Source organism: Emydura macquarii, unplaced genomic scaffold (assembly GCF_026122565.2).
Source record: "Emydura macquarii macquarii isolate MOO-44397 ecotype Brisbane River unplaced genomic scaffold, CSIRO-AGI_Emac_v2 contig_1230, whole genome shotgun sequence".
In the NCBI taxonomy this organism is placed as follows: domain Eukaryota; kingdom Metazoa; phylum Chordata; order Testudines; family Chelidae; genus Emydura; species Emydura macquarii.
Window position 1 is genome coordinate 20845706 of NW_027131367.1, and position 22406 is coordinate 20868111.

The 22406-nt window shown below is 45.5% G+C and overlaps 1 protein-coding gene across 1 annotated transcript in view; it reads left to right on the forward strand.

Moving 5' to 3' along the window:
• DNAH9 (dynein axonemal heavy chain 9) overlaps positions 1-22406 on the forward strand; it is a 361000-nt gene that overhangs the window by 282914 nt on the left and 55680 nt on the right. The window contains exons 60-62 of the mRNA XM_067547747.1: positions 9124-9317; positions 15562-15710; positions 22269-22396. Of these exons, the coding sequence (XP_067403848.1) occupies positions 9124-9317; positions 15562-15710; positions 22269-22396 (471 nt within the window). The remainder of the gene's footprint in view (positions 1-9123; positions 9318-15561; positions 15711-22268; positions 22397-22406) is intronic.

Sequence of the window (22406 nt, forward strand, 5' to 3'; positions counted from 1 at the left end):
GAACAACTTTCTTCAGGGGCCCTGCCAGGGAGTCAGTGGATCCTTTTGTCTGACCGGCAGCACCTCCCACAGAGTCAGGAGTTGATGGAGAACGCCCCTTTGTCTAAGTAATGACTTCTTATACCCGTCCATAAACAACTTTCACCTAATTACCTCTCTACTCATTATTATATACTAATTACCTACACTGGGTTTTCACCCTTATCTACATTCCATTCTCACCATGATCATAGGGGTCGTCAAAACAATATCTGGTGATAGGAGGGGCGGTGTAAAAATATGCCCCTTGGCAATGAAACAGTGTACCCCCAGACGTTCAAGGATAACTTGTTGTTCCCATCACCGTATCTATGTGCAGCTGCAAGCATACAGTATCTGTACTTTGTCTTGATATATGCCATGCTATGCAGAAACTGAGACATCTGCAAGGTTACTCAGCAGTCCTATTCATCTCTGCCAACTGGAAGATGTCATGCTACAGGGGTCAGAATAGCCAAGCAAGCAACTGAAGCTATGCTAGGCCTGTAGGACAGTTGTCAAACAACTCAGATTGTACTGGTCCCCCAACAGAAGCCATAGTTTGCTAAAAATAGCTCATCGTGGGTGAGGCCTGGTCTGCATTGCTGTGCGCGAATTCTGCATATGGAATCAGCGAGGCATATGGAATCAGTCATTTTGCTGGTAGTGAATAAAGCATAGCAAGTATTATTCTAATATCTGGTTTACTCTTTCTGATTGGCCATCAGTTTGTTGACGTTGGGCAGCTGATGCATGGACTCACCTCTGGTAGGCGGAACATTTCCCGCAAAAATCAAGATACAAACTGAGTCTGAAAGTGATGTGGTTTGGAAGGTTGTGGAGGGGGCTTTACGGAGTTTTCCCAGTGTTGCCCAGGCTCAACCCCCTTGTCTAGGCTGGGCATGGTTGTTTCCCAGAACTGTGCGGTTTGGGAACTTGCAGGACAGACAGACACCATATGGGCAGTGCCACCACAGTAAAAACATAAGTTCTCACACTGTCGGCCTTCCTGTTCGGAAGTGTCCAGTCAGGCCCGTGTTGTGTCCACCTGCACAGGGGAGTGAACTTTGTGGGGCTGTGGGTGGTGCCTGGGCATGGGATGGAATCCTTTGTGGCCTGTAAGGCTTGGTTTTCCATCTGTAGGCAAGTGATCTGCTCCTGGAGGCTCAGTGTACACTGCCTGTGATGCCGGATCTGTGGGTTCCATATCCTTTTTGGGAAGGAGGAACCTAGGAGGAGACCAAAATGATCTGAACAAACTGTAATGCCTGGCTGAGGCGGGCCAGGGGATAGTCCAGAGCAGTGGTCAAGTGTCTGCAGCATTCCCCTCTTGGGGTCCAGAGTCTTTCAAAATAAAACTCAAACAACAGAGTCTTCATCCCAGTCCCAAGCGGGGCCCAGTCCCTCCTTCCCAAGGATCTCTCTTCCTGCTCTCCCAGCAGTAACTTCCAGGCCTGCTTGCCTGGAATTAAGGCTTCTGGCTCTGGAGAGGACCCAAGGCTTGTATGCCTCTCCAATGGCCTCCTTTCCCCTTGATGTCTTCTCTTCTGTTGACACAGGGCCTTACAGGAGAACTTCTCACTTGCTGCAGTGTCTGGAGACATCTGCTAACACCCACCTTTTCTCGCTGGGCCTCTTCCTTATCCACCTTAGGCCTGATTCAGCCACCTGGCCCATCTGTCACATGACAGCATTCATTATTACTCATCCTTCCTGTGACACCAAAGTATGGACACTGGACAAACAGCAGATTGTATATGATGGAGGTGCTGGTAGCAGCCACAGAGTGCTAAGAATGAGCAGAGTTTTGCCCTTGAAGGAAGAATTCAGCTTCGTTATGCATGAAGACTATAGCATATCCTCAGATGTACACTGCTTCCTGCCACTACTGGGTCGCCCTCCCCCCAGTCAGGGGAAGTGGCCCGGGGTCACCTCACTCACAGGAGTGACAGGAGGGGGCATCTTCTGTACTTACCCCAGCAGTTGGAGCTTGTCTGCTTGGGAGGGCATATGGGCAGAACCTGCCACAGACAGAGTCCTCTGCGGGGGAGGTCTTGGCAGGGCAGCCCAGAGCTGCGCTCATTTGGGGTGGGACAGTTTGTGCCTTTCTGAGCGATAGCTCAGGCAGATGCCCCTCCACTGGTTACACTCCGGCCATGTGTTCAGGATTTTCTTTGCAACCACGAGAACTAGACTCACTTCAAAGTGGAACCCAGATTCTGATGTAATCACATGACTGCAGGAACCTGAGACCTGGGCCTATAATGCTTATGTGTTAATCCCACCGTGGCGTTAAGGGTAAGCTTAAAAGAAATCCAGACATGTTAAATGAGGGAAATGTACAATTCACCTGCCCTACCACACCTTTCACTCTGCCCTGGAGTGACACTATGCAGTGACCATATGATGTGGTCCCAGGTCGGATGATTTCTTTTAAGGATAGTTTTTCATTCTTGACCTTTCTAATTCAATGGCGATATCCACACAAATATGCCAATACTAACGGCTCTAATCCAAGAGTCCTTACTAACTCCTTACTCATGCTTCACTGGGAGTTTTCCCAAACAAGGATTTCATGATGAGGTCCATCACTCCTAGAATACCTACTGCTGGCCAGTTACAATGTCAGCAGATGGTAGCCTAGAAAAGGGGCTGTGCATGAGCTGAAGAGAGGTGTTTGGTTAGAGTCACGTAAGTTAATGGTGCTATGCACATTTGAATCTCAATATAACAGTAATAACTTAGTCAAGGGCAGAAAGTAGTGAAGGCTTTGAAGGAAGATGGGGGGCATAAGGTGCAGTGAGCTTGTCAGCCTCTATAAAAGTAATGAGGATGATCAAAATGTAACTTTTGTGTTGAGTGCTGATTGAAGTTTGACAAACACATCATGTCTTTATTTTTACCTTCATTAGCCTTGTACTCATGAGTTGAATAATTCAGGTTGTGCAGCTAAACAAAAACAACTCCTCCAGCAAATGAATAATACAAAACAAAACCTAGTCTAGGAAGATGGCAAATAATCCATCATTTTCTAATCCTTCTAGTTAACATTATTCAAATGGAATAGTTCATTCGCCAATGTGTCAGCTTCCAGTGCAACCCGATTTATCAATCTCAGTGTTCGTAGGCGTGGCTTTACCATCCTCGCTGGAGCGGTGTATCTTGGGCTGTTAGGATGCTGGCTTCCCTGAGGAGCCATGAGCAAACCCACAGAAAACAGAGGAGAGAGATATGAAAAAATATATTTGCGCTCAAGAAAACAGACACATCTAATGTATACAGAAGATATAAGGTCATAGAGTTTAAGACCAGAAGAGGTCATCAGATTATCAAGGCTGACCTCTTGTATATCACAGGCCACCGATACCACCCAGCACCTGCAGACTAAACCCAAGAACTGAAATTAGACCAAAATATTACAGCCCACAGGAGACTACACTGTAACGTGTCATAGGTACAGAACAGGAGGGATCGGGGTGCCCAGTGCCCAAGGTAACAATGCAGTGGTGAGAAGAGTCTTAGAACACCAGATCTGGTTAAGTAGGATATCAAACACTGAATATTCACTCAACAGTTCTGCTTTTGCCAAGTTCTAAAAGTTCAAACAAGGACCATAATGAACTGGCTGCATGTTCTTCCACCAGGCACTGCTCTAAACACACATCATGGGATGCGGGGGAGTCTTTCCCTTATTTCCATTGGGGAGGCCTGCATCTCTGGCATGTCACTGAAGTAACACAATGGCATGCTCGGAGAATCCATAGATAGCCTAGTTAAATGCAGAGCTTGAACCGTTAGAACTTTGGAATAGAAGGGAACATGCCCAGACTATAGAGATTGTCCTGCTGCTCCCACTGAAATAATTTAACTTGCCATTGGCTTCAGTTACAGCCGGCCAGGACCCTGTAAGTTTTCACAGACCATGCTGTGTGCCGCCCCTACCACTTGGAATGAACCACCTGTACAAAGCTTTGTCTTCCTTAAAGCCAGCCTTTGCCAAGATGCCTATAAATGACTACTGTCTGGCGCTGACTAGGCTTGTGGCCACCTGTGACTATTGAGAACATTGTTATGACCAATTCATGCAAACACATCCGTGTCCACCATAACCTTGTCCTCCTCATTTGCCTGTTTATTCATCTATCATGCACTGTCTAAATCTGAGATTGGGAGCTCTCTGGGACTGTCTATTATTTGTCTGTATGGGTTCTATTACTAACATAGGCAGAATAGTAACCATAATGATGAACAAAATAAGGATATTTTTATTCACCTGACAAGTTACTGGATTGGAGTGAGTGAGCAGAATTTTGCAAAGTTAAATAAAACATGTTGAACTTATAACGATCACAAATAAATTATATATATTTGTGTTGCTTGTTGCTTTCTCCTCACCCTTTGTGTATTTGGTCTTTCTTTAAACGTAATCACAGAGATCATAGTACTATGTACTATCAGCCTCTGCTACTACCTTACAGTTACTCTGAAAAACAGCTCAAAGGTTCCCAATATAATAGTGGATATTAGGAAAAACTTTCACTAGAAGGATAGTGAAGCACTGGAAGGGTTACCTAGGGAGATGGTGGAATCGCCAGCTTTAGAGGTTTTTAAGGCCTGGCTTGAGAAAGTCCTGGCTGGGATGATTTAGTTGTGGTTGGTCCTGCTTTGAGCAGGGGTTTGGACTTAGATGATCTCCTGAGGTCCCTTCCAACTCTAACCTTCTATGAGTCTATGATTTTATAGTGATAGTACAGGAGCACTCTCATGTTAAAAACTGTATACTTTATAAAAGTACATCTCACAGATAACATTCGAGATTATTCAAACTGCAGGGCTGTTTAAAATCTCACTAGTTTTCACAGTGTTGCTTACTCTCACAATTCTGTCACGTCTTGTGGCATTTGGAGTGTGTCTTAAAACCCCAGAGGCCGGAAGCCTGGGATTATGTGAGACTGTCAGATCTCTCTCTCTCTCTCTCTTTTTTTTTTCTAAAGGATGTTTCTAGTCCTCCTGGTTAGGCAGAAAAGCTTGAAGACCTGAAACCAAGTGCACCCAAAGGGCTTAGAAAGCAAATAAGAAAACCCCACATTTTATTACTTTTTAAAAACTCATTATTTTCAAACCAGACTCCTGATCTTGGGAGGCCCAATTCATGATTTTTAAATGTTTGGGGATGGCAATACTGATGTGTTGTATTTGTTTATATTATTAGCCTCAGGGTGGGACAGAGAAAATAGATTTGTCACTTTCACTTTCAGATTCTGATGCACCAGAACAGTGCTGCAGTGTTTGGGTTGAAACTACACAGGGGGAGGGTTATTTGTTTTATTTTTTAAACCATTTCCATTAAAGCTAAAGACAAAAAAAATCCATGGACCTATTTTTACTTGTCATAGATTTTGTAAAAATTCATTTTAGCAGCACTTACATTTTGGGCCAGATTTGACCAGATAGTGTCCTTAAAAATGACTGCATGCAGTGATAAGTATAAATATTCTCTCCAATAAATGTACAGAGGCCTATGGTAGTGTATCTGGCACTAGAAGATAAGTTATATGAAGTAACAACGACACCAAACCTTTGAAGTTGTTTTTGTACATAAAACATTCAGCCCATTCCTAGAGGCAGCAGCCCAGTGAGGCAGTAAGTGTGTAATGTCGCTGCTCCATCTGCCTGGAGCTTCTCCTCATCCCTTTGAGCCACTCGGTCACAGTCTGATCTCTCTGTAAAGCTCTCCTTTTCTCTCTGCCCTCAGACTGACTCGCTGAAGCTCAGTGTGACACTGCATATAAAGGACACAATATAAAAATAAACCGAATTGGATTGTGGTGGAAAATGATCATTGTCTCAGAGGAAAAGGTTAACACTGTGTTTGCTACAGCGAGGTTGGAGAAGGACTTTATTTTGCAGATGTAAATATGTGAAATTCACAGATCTGTAGGGTGATCAGATAGCAAATGTGAAAAATCCAGACGGGGTGAGAGGTAATAGGTACCTATTTAAAAAAAAGCCCTGAATATCTGGATTATCCCTATAAAACTGGGACATCTGGTCACCCTACACATCTGAAGCCCCACCACGTCAGAGATGGACCCATTCATAACTTGGACCGGAGACTTCTTATGAAAACAAAAGTGATACAGTGAGTTGTGTTGGTGATTCAGTGGGTGGAATCCTTCTCACTGAGATAACACTGATGCTGTGCTCCATTGCGTGTTGCTAGCGGCACTGAGTTGCTGAAGGGGTCATCTTTTGGGTGAGACACAAATTCAGGGCCTTCAGACTTGCAACTGCTAGCAACATGTTTGCAAGAGAAGGAGCAATAGCCCTGGTGTCCTAGCAATAACTCAACTTGGTTAATTCCTTCTGTCTGTCTCCATTGCCCCAGTGGCTTAACTTGGAGAAATTATTCTCCACTCCCCCATGGCATGTTGGTGCAGAATGGCTGCATTTCACAGTTCGGGGAACAGTGACTGTGTCTGTTATCTCATCAGCACTATTGAAGCTCCTTCGGCCTTCTGGGAAGAGTGATCAATTATGGGCGTTGGAAGTGCTCAGATGGGCACCCACATGAGACACTGGACACAGACAGAATATATGGAGAGAGACAGCAAATGTGCATGGGCGTAGGAAGAGACAGGTTTCAGCTATAAAACATTTGAAATGACCCATTTTGATGAAGCTGGTGTTCCTGTGACTGGCTGGCTGCAGCCATTGAGGTTCTTAGTACTGGAGCGAATCAGATTTCCCTTCTGCCTCTGAGCGCAGTGTTACTGTTTATGTTTCATGGTCATTTTTGTGATGTTAGTGCTACAAAGGACTTGCTCTCAGACTTGCTCTCACACCCAGCAGCGCCTGCCAGTACCGGGCCCAGGAATTCCAGTTCCAGTCCTAGCCATTTGTGTCACTCTCACTGGCAGCCGCATGCCCGGGAAGACGTGTCTCTCGCCTGGCACTTTACAGACCCTCTGCTGGAGACGTGAATGCAGATTTATTTTAACTAGTTATTTGGGGGCAGATGCTCCGTGGAACATGCCTAATCTTTTTTTCTGTTGGCTTATGCCTTCCCTTCCAGACTCCATGTTGCAGTGACCATATTACGGCCATGGAGGCCTAGATGGAGTCCATGGATATCACTCCTATAATGGGTGGGGATGGGGAGGGTTATTTCTCCCCATCCCCCAGTGGGTGAGGGCATCACTTCCCCAGTGTCCCTAGATATGACATTGACACCAAAGGCAAGGCTGAGGAATGAGGTGCAGTCTGGTTTCCAATTAATACCCCATAAGGCAGCCTTTAAAGACAGCCGCGTTCAGGATCACTGGCGAGGAAGTGCGTGTAGCAACGCATGAGGTTGTACGCAGAGATCGAGGAGGGGTCTAGCTTTCTGACTGCAGCAAAGCCAGGCAAGGGTCAGAAGTATGTAGAAAGTAACCAGCTGGGCCAAATTCCGTGCTTAGCTGTGCATGCTGACATGGGAAGACATTCACTCTCCCCGGGGGATAGCCTGCGCTCATTCCCACAGCTGGGATAATGTGCCAGCCATGAGCTCAGAATCTTCTAGAACACAATATCTCTCTCCCCTCCCCCCATACTCCCCAGGCAGAGGGTGCCAAGGGGCAAAAAGCGGGAGTGGCCCCAACTGCCTCTCACTTCTTTCTGGCAGCCGGCTGGGAACTCACCCATGGCCCTCGATGCTCCCGTTTCTGCCCCTTTGGTTGTTCTTCACAGAGCTAAGCAGTGTTTGTCAGTGCCTGCACACCATTGTGGACATGGTCTGGGCCCAGCCCTCTGAGGCTGCTTCCCTGTCTCCTGCTGTCAGCCCCGCCAGGATGATTTCCCATTGAGATGTTCTCTTTGCCTCAGGGCCTTGGATCCCACAGGCTGAGGTGGCTAAGAAAGCTGATGATTAGTCCTGTGCGTAATATGGCACTGTGATGTCTGTTATAGATGTATGTTTGATGCTTTGGTACTTGGAAGAAGTTCACAACCCAGATGGGTGGAAGTGGTGGATAAGAGAGGGACTGAGAGATGGGGTGAGGAGGAAAACTGAGTGAGTGATGCTCACTGCTGCTGGTTAATCTCCAGAGTGGGAATCCATGTGGACTGTTCTCAAAGCAGAAAAACAGTTCCTTACTCGCCTCCTTACGGTTCTTCAAAATGATTGCCCCTCAGGATCTATTCTCCCCACCCACCTTTGGAGTCTCTGCTTAAAGCTTCTTGAGAAAAGAGCTGAAAGGGGAATGGGGCCACTCTCCCATTTTTACCCTCAGGACACCATATGGTGAGTAAGGGATCTAGCAGACCAACTTTCTAGAAACTGACACACCCGGTTGTGCATATCCAAAGAGTATGAATTGGTATGTGCAAACATCTCAAGAATCTTGGGTATCTGGTAGGGAATCATGCTTGCCCAAACATCAAGTACCATTTCCAGTGGTGACTGTGAAGAGCTACTTGCTGATTTATTGGTTCCGTGTATCCACGTGGCTTGGGAATGACAAATTGTATTACCTGTGAAGTAAATGGGAGTTATAGTTGCTCAGCATCTCTCAGAATGTAGCCCATAGTAATAAGCAGTGGCTCTGAGCCATAAAGTTCTTATTCTAAACTTCCCCGGAGGTCAGGGGTGCCCAGATTTTGTTTTGGGCTGATCTGTAATAAACTTTGCATTTACAGAGTTAGTTTCATCCAAGGATCTAATGCACTTTATACCTATTAATTGGGGCCCTGAGTCAGGACAATGCTTAACCATATGTGTTAGTCCCATTGGCTTAAAGTTAAGTATATTCTCAAGTGCTCTCATGAATAGGATGACTTCCTAAATCAGGGCCTAGTTAAATAAGTCTCACAACACTCCTCTGAGATAAAGTACTGTATTATTATTACTCATCTTGTACAGAGGGCTAAACTGAGCCGTAGGGATCTAGATGGCTGACAACAGGTAAGTGGGTGAACTGGGAACAGAACTCAGTAGCCTGGCTTTTTGGCTTCTGTTTTTACCATTCCAACATGGCAAAACCGTAGCAGCTAGTAGTTGTAAGAAATGCTTCCCGGGGGCTTGTAGTATTTCTGTTCTAAATGGAGTTCACTAAACATTTCCAGAGCCTGTCATCTATGGAGCAATTCCGGAACCTGGATCGGGATATCGAGGGATCTGCCAAACGCTGGAAAAAATTTGTAGAATCGGAATGCCCTGAAAAGGAGAAGTTCCCTCAGGAATGGAAGAACAAGTCAGCTCTGCAGAGGCTGTGCATGTTGAGAGCCATCCGACCTGACCGCATGACTTACGCTGTCCGGTAAGGGGACCCATTGGCTATCCCTGTAATGCTCTCATCTGGGGGGGAACTGTTTAGCCATGTGCTCAAGAAAGCAGAGATGATTCACAAAGTGTGTTCACATTTATTTAACCGTAGTATGTAAAGCTCACAAAACGTCTTGTTCTAAGAGATTCTTGTGAAGGGCCCTAAACGAATCCTCTCTAACTCTGCAGTGCAATGCACCCATTCCACTTAATCGGGACCCTCTTAATCACAAAGCCCATTTTATCAGGATGGCTGCAGGGAACCTAATGATATGTAATAGCAGCTTCAATAAAACTGTGTGCGGAGCAGACATGTAGGGTCAAAAATTGGGTGATATCAAACAGGAATTGTGAATCTCTGCTGTGTTGCACATGAAAAATAAAACACAGCTGCAGCAGAACACTTCACAAGTATTATTGTTTGTGTCAATGCCTTGCTGTTTACAGAATCAAATGAAACAGAAAATTCACCTGTTTTCTTATTGATGGATTTGTCTCATTGCTTTGAATAAGGAGCAGAGTTACTTACTATGAATGGCTGTGGGATACTAGCTACCATAATTACTCGAGTTTTTCTTCACAAACTGTAGATTCAAGAAGAGGAACAAGAACTGTTACTTCCCCAGCAAATGTCCCTTTCATCCTAGCATGCCCTAGTTTTACACATCAGTCCCCTGTCTTAAAGTTGAAGAATAAATAATTCTAGAAGAATCAAACTGTATAATTCAGTATAACTGATACTAGTTACTAAATTGTTCATAGCTGTTATTCCTTAGATGCTGGAGTGAAGAGATGTCTTATAGAGTGGGTTAATGCTGGAAAAAATAACACATATGTGATGCTGGTTCTAAAAGTTGTAGTTATAAATTATGTACTGAAGGCAAATAGGCAAATTTAAACTTTAGGCAGGCATGTGAACACAATACAGACGTTTCAGGAAAAACGAAAGGTCTTTCACTCATCAGGACTTGTTCCGTTTATACTGTCCTGTCCTCTTCCCTCTCTCTCTCGGGAGTTACCCAGCACACTTTGGGGCTGGATTTTCATGCTTCGCCTCCGCCCAAAGGTGGAAAGTTTGAGTAAAATCGGCTACGCTGTTCCCAAGTTGAGGTGAATACAGATTACATTTGACTGGTCTTTCTCCCATTTCCAACTGAAATATTTGTACTCACATAACTCAAAAGTGTCTGAACCTAGAAATGGGAAGCTTTGCTTCTGTTGGCAGTACCCCTTAGTGGGAAGGAAAAATAATCCAAGTTGGAAGAAATCAGTTGAGTATTTGTACAGTTCTGGACATCTAAAGTTGGCATTGTAGTGTAAAAGCATTTTGTAGTTTGTTTGTATGACATGCTTATCCTGGAGCTGCTTTAGAGCATTGGGCATGCCCAAATAGGATAATTCATGATGCCTTCACTAAATACTTTCATATTCTAGATGCTTGAGTGTAGGACTGCCTAAAATACCCAAGGATATTAAATACAAAACAAACATGAAGCCAGTGTAGTGTTAATGCCCAATATTTTCAAACCTGGATGCTCAAAGTTCAGCTCCTGAAGATTAGGATTGGAAGGGACCTCAGTAGGTATCTAGTCCAACCCCCTGCTCAAAGCAGGACCAATCCAACTAAATCATCCCAGCCAGGGCTTTGTCAAGCCGCTCCTTAAAAACCTCTAAGAACGGAGATTCCAGCACCTCCCTAGGTAACCCGTTCCAGTGCTTCACCACCCTCCTAGTGAAAAACCTTTTCCTAATATCCAACCTAGACCTCCCCCACTGCAACAGGTCCTTGTTTTGTCATCTGCCACCATGGAGAACAGCCTAGCTCCATCCTCCCTGGAACCCCCTTTCAGGTAGTTAAAGGCTGCTATCAAATCCCCCCTCACTCTTCTCTTCTGCAGACTGAACAAGCCTAGTTCCCTCAGCCTCTCCTCATGAATCATGTACCCCAGCGCTCTAATCATTTTTGTTGCCCTGTGCTGGACTTTTTCCAATTTGTCCACATCCTTTCTGTAGTGGGGGCCCCAAAACAGGACACAGTGCTCCAAATGAAGCTTCACCAGTGCCGAATAGAGGGGAATAATCACTTCCCTCGAATCCACATTTAGGTCACTAGGTAGAAGCGGTCTGACTTCCAGGAGTACTGAGACACTCTGCTCTCATGGGACTCAGCCAGGCTTGTCTATAGAAGCAGTTCCTCGTCCCAAGGTAAACAGCCTGCATGCTCAGCATGAGAGCACTCAAGAGTTGTCTAACTGCTGTAGGAAGGATCCAGTCCTCACCTGGATCTCGCATCTGCATCCCTACACCCACTAGATAAACCACTCACATTTACCCTTCTCATGAAGTCCTCTTTACAGGTGCATTTGCTGACAGGCTTGCAGAAAGTTTCAGTGGGGATTGTATGTGTTCCACAAGGAATGGTCAGTTTCAGATTCCCTGTTACGTCCATGATGACTACTGCTTGGGGGGATTTGGGTTTTTTTTGTCTGTGCAGCTAACTGCCTGTTCTTCCTTTCAAGCATTTGTCCACCCGGATGTGACTCTTGCTGTGTGCACTCTGTGCAAGTGCGTCTGAAATTTTTTAGCCAGCTTGCCCACTGGACCACATGTGCCCCGGCACGCCCTCCTGTTGCCTACCGTGAAGGTGTAATGAGTAGACCAGCCCCGGCTACAACGCAATTCCCTCTCACCGCCCATGGCAGCAAGACTGAGCCCACAGTGTCATCCTGCTTCTCTGTAGCTCTTCGACAGGATTCATGTCATGTAGTTCATTAGTTAATTACTTCATTCTTGTAGTAGTTTTTCTTATATTTCATTTAAACTCATTGACTTTAAAGGAAAAAAAGGACTTTTTCTTGTTCCTTTTCTGAGTCTTACCTCAGTTCTGAGGCACATGTCTGATGACTGAGACTAGGTCTCCAGGCTTTAAAATCTGCCCTGCCTGAAAGACAGCTCTGCTGGAGAGTGATTGTTTGTTTAGGGGAACCTCAGACTCCAAACTCTTTGTAACTCTTTTTCTAAGCACACATGCAGTGGGGTAAGGGGCTGCTGAGCCAGTATGATGTATAACTCTACTATACTCCCCTTCTTCATGCACCTCAGTTTCACTCTTTGCTGACACACAGGCCAGAATTCTGTCTTGTCAGGACTTTTCAGAAATCGTTGCACAGAGCTGAACTTAGCTCTGTCAGGCTTCATCTGGACGCTCTATCACCCTATCACCCAGCTGTTGAAGGTCACTTGATTTTTCCCATCCCACATTAAAAAGATTTTTAATGGGCTGGTGTTATAGGACATGCCTGCCCTGCAGCAATGCCTGCTGGCCAAGTGTGGTGCTACAATATTCTCTGACTCAGTTTCCTTCCTTCAGAGTCCCCCCACACAGGTCAGTGCTAGAGATGTGGCTTAGCCGTCTGGTCAAGTCATAAACAAATGTAACCCCTTCCGGGGTAGCAAAAGCCAAACTTAAAAGTCCCAATAAATGAAAAAGCTCTTCTGCATTCCTGGGCTTCTCTTCAGCCCATCCTCTGTTCCCATCCCCTTTCTGGGCTACCTTTGAGCACTGTTCTCCTGCTCGGGTATAGAGCACTGGGCCCCCAGGCTGGTTCCTCTGCAGTGCCTGGCCTCCTGACAACCATGACTTAGACCTGCCCACTCCTTGTGGTTCCACACCCCAGACTGATCTCTCGGCCCTTTTATGAGTCCCAGCCGTCCATTAAGCTATCACCTGACACCTCCACCCCCATTATCCCTGTCCCTCAGGCTGGGAAACAGCTAATTAAACCCCAGATAGGGATGGCTCCATCTCCTCTTAAAGGAGCCAGTCACCCTGCGACAGGTGGACTTATTTATTTTTACTCGTTAAGGAGACACTCCCTGCCTGGGACTTGAATGTGGCCCTCCTGTCTTTGATGGCCCCTCCCTTTGAACCCATGTCCTCACGTTCATTATATCACCTCTCTTAATTATATCACCTCTCCCCTCAGCCGCAGGGTGAGCACACTTCAGGCTTTGAGGGCAAGTCATCCACACATTGTATTTCGTAAAGACAGGGTTACTCTTAGGACACATCCAGTATTTTTACCAAAAGTTGTTGTGAATATTTATATCCTTATTGGTGCGTTTCCCTAAACCTCATTACTCACTGCAGAGGCTAACCACTACACACTAGCTGTGCTGAGAGCTGTGTCCTTTTCTCTTTCCAGAACAGAGCCATTTCATAAATCATCCAGCCTCATGATGGCTTTTGGCGATAAGTCTAAAGAGCAGGCTGTTTCTCTCAAAGGGTGCGTCTTCACTGACGGCGGCAAATTTGCCGCTGTCAAATCAATCTATCCGAATCGATTGAGCAGTCAGTGAAGACCCAATCAATCGATCCAGAAGTCGACTTGTTAAAACCACCCCCTTAAGTGGCGCAGCACAGTAAAGATGCCGTGCACAACGGAAGTTAAGAAGTCAACAGGAATTACTCAAGATACTATGTGTAGCTTGCGTAATTCCTGTTGACTGCCGCTGAATTTTAAGGTAAGTGTAGACTAGGCCAAAGACTCCCTACATGGGTTACAGACTGCATTAAATATACTATCTCTTCCCTCTTGAGTTAGGGCGCACTTTATTTGGGTTCAGTCAACAGGGAAGTCCCTATTTCTCAGATTTGTGGGGCAGCTACTTGAGTTTCTCTTCATACATTTACCAATTGCTGCCCCATTGTGGCATCTTCTAGATCTGATGCCCAGTGTGGCATGGCTGTTCTACCATCATTACTGAGATAGAACTCCAATCAGCTCTCTCCTTGAGCAGTAACTACTAGTCACCACTCTACAGTGGGATCCGTGTGAACAAATGCTTGAAGAAGCAAAGGTTATTTACCCTACAGTAACTGGAATTCTTCAAGATGCTTGTGTCCACACAGATCCCACAGCCCATCCTCCTACCCTACTGATACAGAGTCCTTATCTAGATATTCTATATTAGTTAAGAAAGTGAGTGGTGTTGGGATTGTTCCACTCTTTGTATCCTTGCGGTAGGGGGCACGGTGGTGCACAGGACACACGTGTATCACCAGTGGGCCCTGGGCTCATGCACACAGAGCCACATTCCTATGGTGGGATCCATGTGGACAAAAGCATCTCAAAGTACTCGTACTGTAAGGTAAGGGACCTCTCTTTATTGTTCTTTGTTGTTATCCCACTGCAAGTGTTTTAGAGGAATATCCCTGGAGCTTTTAGCCTTCAGGAGTGGGAATGTCTATGACTCATGCCTACAGAGGAAAGAGAATAATCTCCCTGTAAGTGTTGTTGTCTGAAAGTAAACATCATAACAGATCACTTCTCCAGTCTTCCTCCCCACAGAGCCAACATTGCTGCGGTTCTCTTCACTCTTTAATTCATTAGCCAATTTTATTTGCATATGTGGGAACAATGGCACTGCTGACTTGGCAAGGCAGCTGGGATAGTGGGAGGATCCTGCCTTCCATTACAAGGCAGGGCAGAGATGGCCTCTGCTGAGACCAATGGGTTTGGAACTCTGAACATAGGGAATTCCTACCAGGAGTGGTGAACATGCCTGCTAGGAAGGCTATGTTCACTTCTATCACCCCCATTCCCTAGATAACTACTGCAGGCATCATGAAGACAAGGAATGACTCCATGTAAATGGCTTAGGTGCTATATGGTCATGTTCCTTTCCAGCACTTTCTCTCAGTGTTTCTTGCTAAAATTAGCTCCCAGATGCCACACTGGGCAACTGATCTAGAAGCTAACACAATGGAGCAGCAATTGGTAAATGTATGAAGAGAAACCCAAGTAGCTGCCCCTCAAATCTCAGAAATAAGGACTTCCATGTTGACTGAGCCCAAGTAGAGACACCCAGACAGAACACTACAGTCACCTGCAGAACACTATCCTTTCACACCACAACAATCCTGACAATCCCCTGCTGTAGCTCATTAGGTCTTCTTTTCTCTCATTCTGCCGTTCTGTTTACATCACACTAGGGACTTCAAAAATGTATACCATATGCAGGGAGATTTCTACAGAAACAGCAAGTCCTAATGTTAAACTACAGATCCTAATTAGGATTCTGTATTTTGCATCCAGTTTATCATGAGGTTTCTTTGAGTTTGCGAAGTACAATAATATACGCTTAATAGATTGTGCAACAGCTTATAAATGCACTGTCTGTTCTAGATGCTTCTGGCTTTTCTGAACATTAACAGTCCCACAATGTTTTTCTGGCAGGGATTTTGTTGAAGAAAAGCTGGGAAGTAAATATGTGGTAGGAAGATCTCTGGATTTTGCAACATCATTTGAGGAGTCAGGACCTGCAACCCCAATGTTCTTTATCCTGTCCCCAGGGGTCGACCCTCTAAAGGATGTGGAGAAGCAAGGTAAATAAATCATGTCTCTGAACAATCCACAGCATCATGGTTTGTTATCTTCTATGTCATTATCCTGGCATGAATTTCCTGGGTTTGCTTTTGTCTTCTCATAGATAGTAGAGCAAGCTGTTAAAAATAAATAATGCCCAGAGTGTGTGCTTTTCATAGTTTTGTGAATTTTCACCTAAAGCTTAAGTTAAACTTCTCTCCTCCATGTATTGCCTAGAATACCAACACTAATCACACTGCTGTAGTTTCTGAGTATGTCTCTCATACAACCTGTAACTCACATCAGAGATTTTTAGTATGCTATCAGCTCGCTAAAAATAGCAACCACTTTTCTATAACGTTCTCCCAGAGAGACTAGCAAAATTTCCAGTATTTGACTTCTCCGTAATTCTGTTGTTCCCAGTGCTAGCAGCCATGGTCAGTGCGATCTGCTGAAACAGAAGGGGCTTCTAGAAGGATATGCTATGTTGGGTAAAACACTGTTTTCAGTGACACACTGAATTACTGTTGTCAATTCATGTGCTATAAAAAGCTGCTGACTGTGCAAGATTTTCCCTGAAGGGACTAAACTCTGTAGTGTGAGGCTTCAGAAACACCCCTGACCCTTAAAGTTTCTTTACCCTTAAAGGTAATGACAATGAGGTATAGCATGAGCCCAGCACCCTGCAGGGCCTTTCATGGCACCCTCAGATCATTGTAGCCAGTTCCTTCTTGACTGCTGTTGGTAAAGAGGCTCCTTTTGTCACACTGCATCTCATAGATCCATAGATTCTCAGGCCAGAGGGAACCATTGTGATCATCTAGTCTGACCTTCTGCATAACACAGGCAGAGAACTGCACACAAAATAATTCTTAGAGCAGAGTTTTTACAAGAACATCCACTCTTGATTTAAAAATTGACAGTGATGGAGAATTCCCCACGACCCTTGGTAAAATGTTCCAATGGTTAATTACCTTCACCGTGTAGAAATTACACCTTATTTCCTGACTGGATCTGTCTAACTTGGGCTTGCAGCCATTGGATTGTGTTATACCTTTGTCTGCTAGACTGTTCCCTATGCAGGTAATTATAGCCTGTGATAAAGTCACCCCTTCTCTTCCTCTTTGTTAAGCGAAATAGATTGAACTCTTGGATTCTATCACTATAAGGCCTGTTTTCTAATCCTTTAATTATTCTCGAGGCTGTTCTCTGAACCCTCTCCAATTGATCAGCATTCTGAATTGTGGGCACTTGAACCGAACACAGGGTTCCAGCACTGGTCACACCAGTTCCAAATACAGAGACAAAATAACCTCTCTACCCTTACTTGAGATTCCTCCGTTTATGCATCCAAGCATCACCACAGCCCTTTTGGCCACAGTGTCACACTGGAAGCTCATGTTCAGCTGATTATCCACCATGAACCCCAAATCTTTTTCAGACTCACTGCTTCCCAGGATAGAGTCCCCCATCCTGTAAGTATGGTCTGCTGCTCTGTTCCTTGGCCACCTCGGGATCCCTGTCATATTCATCCAATATTCTTTCCCCTTCTCTAACCCTGCCTTCAGGCCCCATCAGTGCAGTTGCTGAAATCTGAGGGGGGGCAGGTTGGTTTACAGGAGTGGGAAGTGGAATATTTAAAAATCCATCAGTTAGTCAGTGGTCTGGGTGAGCAAAGCTGACGTGTCTCCATCCAATCCTTAGTGGGCTGGTGTCCACACCAAACACCAACACGTCTGGTAGCCTCAGCAGAGAAGCCAGGCTCCAAAAAGACAGTGAAATTGAACTAACCTATCCCCCTAGAGGTGATCCCTTAGCGTCAGGGCTAAGACTAACACCCTCTGCTCTGGTCTGCAATGCACCTTTTTTGTGTATGGTGAGAGTAACTTTAGTCTCCAGGGCTGTCTACCCAGCCTCTCTCACCAGCACTAAATTCACATAAACATCTGTCAAAAACGTTAATGAGACACAGAAGAAAAATGGCTGGCTGGAATGCAGCATGGGGCACATGATGGACTCTGCTCTGATTGCCCTGGGAGAGAAAAGGACTCTCTGGGTATGTCTGCACTTGAACTGGCGGTGTGGCCCACACTATCTCAATCAGAGCTTGTATGCTAAAAACAGAAGTGTAGCCATGGCACTGCGACCACTGCTCGTGCCGCTCATGCCTCAATGATTTCACTTGGATTTGTAGCACACTAACCCAGTCAGAGATAGCATAGGTGTGTCTCTTCAAGTAGAAATTACATCCCCAGCTCAAAGTGCAGACGTACCCTTGGTGTATTGCATGGGTGACCAGGAGCACTGCACTTACGTGCCCTACAGATTTATGCATGTTTTATTCCCTTCCTTTCCTGTCATCACATCCCATTAATACTGAATGAAATGAAAGTGGTGTTTGCCAGAACCCCAGGGAGCATCCTGTCCTTTACATGGGTTTCCTCAAAAGATAAGGCGGTAGCTGGAAATTGAGAAATTGGTTCTCTTACTTTCATAGTTCTCCAGGTGAAATTGTCCTCATCATGTTATGTTGTTGCACAGGGAGTCAGGCACTGGGATCTAAAACATGAGTGGTATAAATGGAATTGCAAAGGACTCAAGTAATTGAGAACCTGGCTTTTGTCAGCCATAAAAGTTTATGCATGGTAAAAAAAAGTGAAAAAATTAAACAAAATGAAGCCATTATTTACATGCAGTTACACCAGTCCTGAATCTGGCCCACTGAGATTTTGGTTCAATCTCTATTCAATATTTTGTGTGTCCTCCATGAACTTTTACTGCAGACTAAAGTCTCTCTGAAACTTAGGCTAGATACTTCTTGCAAATGGAAGTGAGCTCCTTTCAGGTGCCCTCCCCACCTGAGTCCTGTCTTGTCCCACCGCCCTCTGCTCAGATATTGTACTAAGTGTCTAACTCCAAGTAGAAACCTCAGGACGTTTTCTCCGCTCCCTACCAGAGGATCCTGAGTGCACATTCTCCTCTTCGCTCGGAGCTGGAAGATTCTAAAGCCTGCCAGAAAGGAAGGCTGGCATTGTGGTTCTGGGGCTGGCCTGTGACTTAGGACGGGGGGCTCAGTTCCCTGCTCTACCACAGACTCCCTGAGTGATGCTGGGCAAATCGCCCAGTCTGTCTGTGCCTCAGCTCCCCATCTGTAAAGTGGAGGTAACGATGTTACTTACGATTATTAATCATATTTATTAAGGTTGTGCCTAAGGACCAGCCGAGAACAGGCCCCCATTGCGCTATGAGCTGCACCTACCCAAAGAAGTAGATGAGCTGAGTGTCTCGACAGACCAGACAGACAGAGGGTGGGGGATGAGGTAGCACACGCCAGCAGAGTGAACATTGTAATGGCGGCAAACGTCATGTCAGTCTCACTGGCTTTTTTCTTATGGGCGGGGGTGAGGGTTTAGCACCAGGTGAGCTAACTGGAAAGCAAAGTGAAGGGTGCTGGGGCGTTGAAGGGAAGGGGATGGGCAAGAATCAGATTAGTAAGAGGGGCCAGGTGTGGAAGGAGGCTGAGGTGAAGAGACTGTGAGGGAGGGTTGGAGCAAATAGCGAATCAGCACAGGGCAGAGAAAAGCTATAGTCAAACCTGTTGAAAATCGGGTCTGACTCTAGCTGTTTCTGCAGCAGCCCTGCCTGCTGCAGTCACTAGCTGGCTCCTCCCTCTGGTTTTTTTCTTCCAGGTCACATGGGGGGGAGGGAGATGTCCCTGCACAGTTCTAGGTCCAGCAGGTTCCAGGAGGAGGGGTGGCCCCAATATGGCCCAGTTTTCCCTTCTTCCCCCCAGTGCAGCAGTACCTGCTTAACTCCATCTGCAGCTGTGCCTCGGTTGCCTGCTCAGACTGTTTGCTCTTTAAAGCAGAGATTGTCTCTGAGAAATTCGTATGTCACCCTTCTGCCAGGTGGTGTTTGCCACACCAAGGTCTGGGTCCAGTATCTAGGGGTTCTTCTTAAAATTCCAAAACAGAACCGGCTTGAGCCCCCACCCAGGTATCTGAGAAACTAACCACCACCCCTAGGTGCCTCTAAGAGACAAACCTTCCTTACAAGCAAGCACTGAGTCCGTGTATAACAAGAAACCCCACAACTTTTATTAAGAGAAGGGGGAACACTGCAATAATTTGGGGAAACACAGCCATAATTCAAAAGTATGCAAAGAAGCAAAACACCTGCACCACAGTATCTTGGGCAGTGTCCTTTGCCTCAGTTTCCCACCTTGTAGTGTGAAAGTCCAACAGATGAATGTCCCTTTAACACATCCCTCTTCTTTTCTTCTGCTGCACCCTATTCAGGGTTTGATGTCCGAGGTCAGTGAAGTCCCATAGTCCAGGCATGCGTTTGGGTGGGTTCACCTCAGCCCCCCAGCGGGATGGAGGGTCTGAGTGACACCTCTTGCCTTGTTGCTGTCACTGCTGCCAATTGCCAGTATCACCCCAGTTGCCTCTGCTGTTGCTCCCTTTAGCTCTGAGGCCATGTTCTGAGGTTGCAGTAGTTCGCTTAGTCCGTGGTGACTTCAGCTTTCAGTGATTACACCAGGTAGTGGGGAACTGCACCGCTGCAGCTTCTTCGATGTTGTCTTTCACTGCCACCCTGGCACTACACCATGTTTATGGCTGAGATCCCTAGACCTGCTCACTAGTGATTTCAGCTCTAGTGATCGCTGAGCAGAAACAAGAACTTTCAGCTGAGTCCAGTCAGCTCTGTCTTTAAACACTGGAGGGGGTGGAGGACAAATGGCATATCAGACCCTTCAAACAGAGACTATGCCACCAAATAACACCTGTCCTCAACCCTTCCCTCCACCTTTCACTTGCAGTTAGCATTACTAGCACCCCCTTAACTAGTGAGGTTTACATTATGGTGACTCCTCAGCTAGGGCATATTAAGCACAGTTCTGCTGCCCTTTAGTCGTGTAATAAGGATAACAACATTTTGTTATCTCTGCATCCAAGACTTAAGTGAATTTTAACCCAAAGCAGCCAAGTATGGTCTTTCCAGGCTGCACAGGTCCCTGCCTGCACTGTGATATCCCCAGCAAGACAGACTGCCTAATCAGGCTAGTGTCTGTGCTCTGCTTTTCTCTCCAAAGTTTGAGCAGCTGTAATTGCCAGCAGTGACAGGTTCCCATACAGCCCTTTGTAACCAGCACATATATTCTTGCGGTGAATGCATTAAATAGAAAACATATAAAACACAATAAAAGTCCGTATGCACATACCAAAGTCTTACCGGAGGTCACCCGTCAGTATTATGGAACTTCAGTAGGCTAAAGTCCTTCCAACCCTTCCCGGGAAGAACAGGCCCTCCTTGGATGGAAGGTCCTGTCCATTTGCTAGGTCAGAAAGTAGGCCTGGGTCAGGTTAAATTCAGGCTATTTATCTAAAAGTCCTTTCTTTGTTGTTGATCTCCAGAGAAGCCTGTTTGAACTAGTACATGTGAACGTCTCTAGGTGGGGGTACTTCTCTGGAGGGATGTGAATCTGCCTAATCACCCCCACAGTGCTTAGTTCCTGAAGGAGTGTGCTTATCCTCTACCTTGGCCCACAGTGATACATAAACTTAATGCAGTGAGCTCTCCCAAAGATACTGCAGAAAATTGCCATCTCTGTCACAGATGTTGTCAACTTTGCATCAAAGGCAGTGAGAATCACTCCCACAGCCAGCTCTGACAATTAGGGTGGGAACAGAGACATAGCTTTGGTTGCTGGAAAGCCTAATGGATTTCTACCATGTGATGGACAAAGTAAATAATACAATGATTCTGCAGTGTGAGGGTGGTGGAGTTTGAAGGGGTGTTATATCTTTTCCATGTTGGGAGTTCACTGTGATGTATTTTGCTTTCTCTTCTGTAAGTTGCCAATTGTTAGTTCTTCAGTTTGATCTGAGCCACACTGATGTTGAATGTAAACTGTTGGGGGATTTGCTGTCTAGTGCTCTTTTAGGGAATATGGGAGGAGTGGAACTATCCATGTGTGGTATAGGGACACATCCAGCCATTAGCAGGAGTCCTTCCTTCTGAGCACTGCCCCGGAAGGACTGTCTGTCTTGTGGGCACTAGAGAAGGAAATAATCTAAGAGCACAAGGCACCAACACAGATTTCAGCCAACCATTTCCAATATATAAAGGCATCTCAGTTTCCTTTTCCAGAGTGAATGTATCTGTAAATACATCGCTAACCGTGGGGTGAATTGGCAGGGTGAATTTCACCACTGAATGATATCTGGTTCAAAGCCTGTTTAATCAGCTGGAAATGACTTTAATTTCATATCATTTAAAAATGCATCTCTGCACAAGGTTATGGGGGAATAATGTTCTCTAAACAAAGCATTGTAGCATTGTACCTCTGTGTTGATGTTGTGCTGCAATTAGAAGTAATTTGGAAGCAGCCAGTGCTGTTTTCAATGCCTTGGCAAGGAGTGTGTTAGAAATAAGATAATAATGATAAGAAATGTGGTAGCTGTTTTGGGAAGGAATTTTGAGAAGCATGAGCTCTGCCTTGCCATTACTGTTTGAGATCAGCTGCATGAGCTGTTCCGGTAAAGAGTGCTGAAAGTTTTTCTTTCTCCTTATAGGGAAGAAACTTGGTTACACATTTAACAACAGGAATTTCCACAATGTTTCCCTTGGACAAGGTCAGGAGGTAGTAGCAGAGCAAGCCCTAGACATGGCTGCAAAAGAGGGTCACTGGGTTATCCTTCAGGTAAGGTACC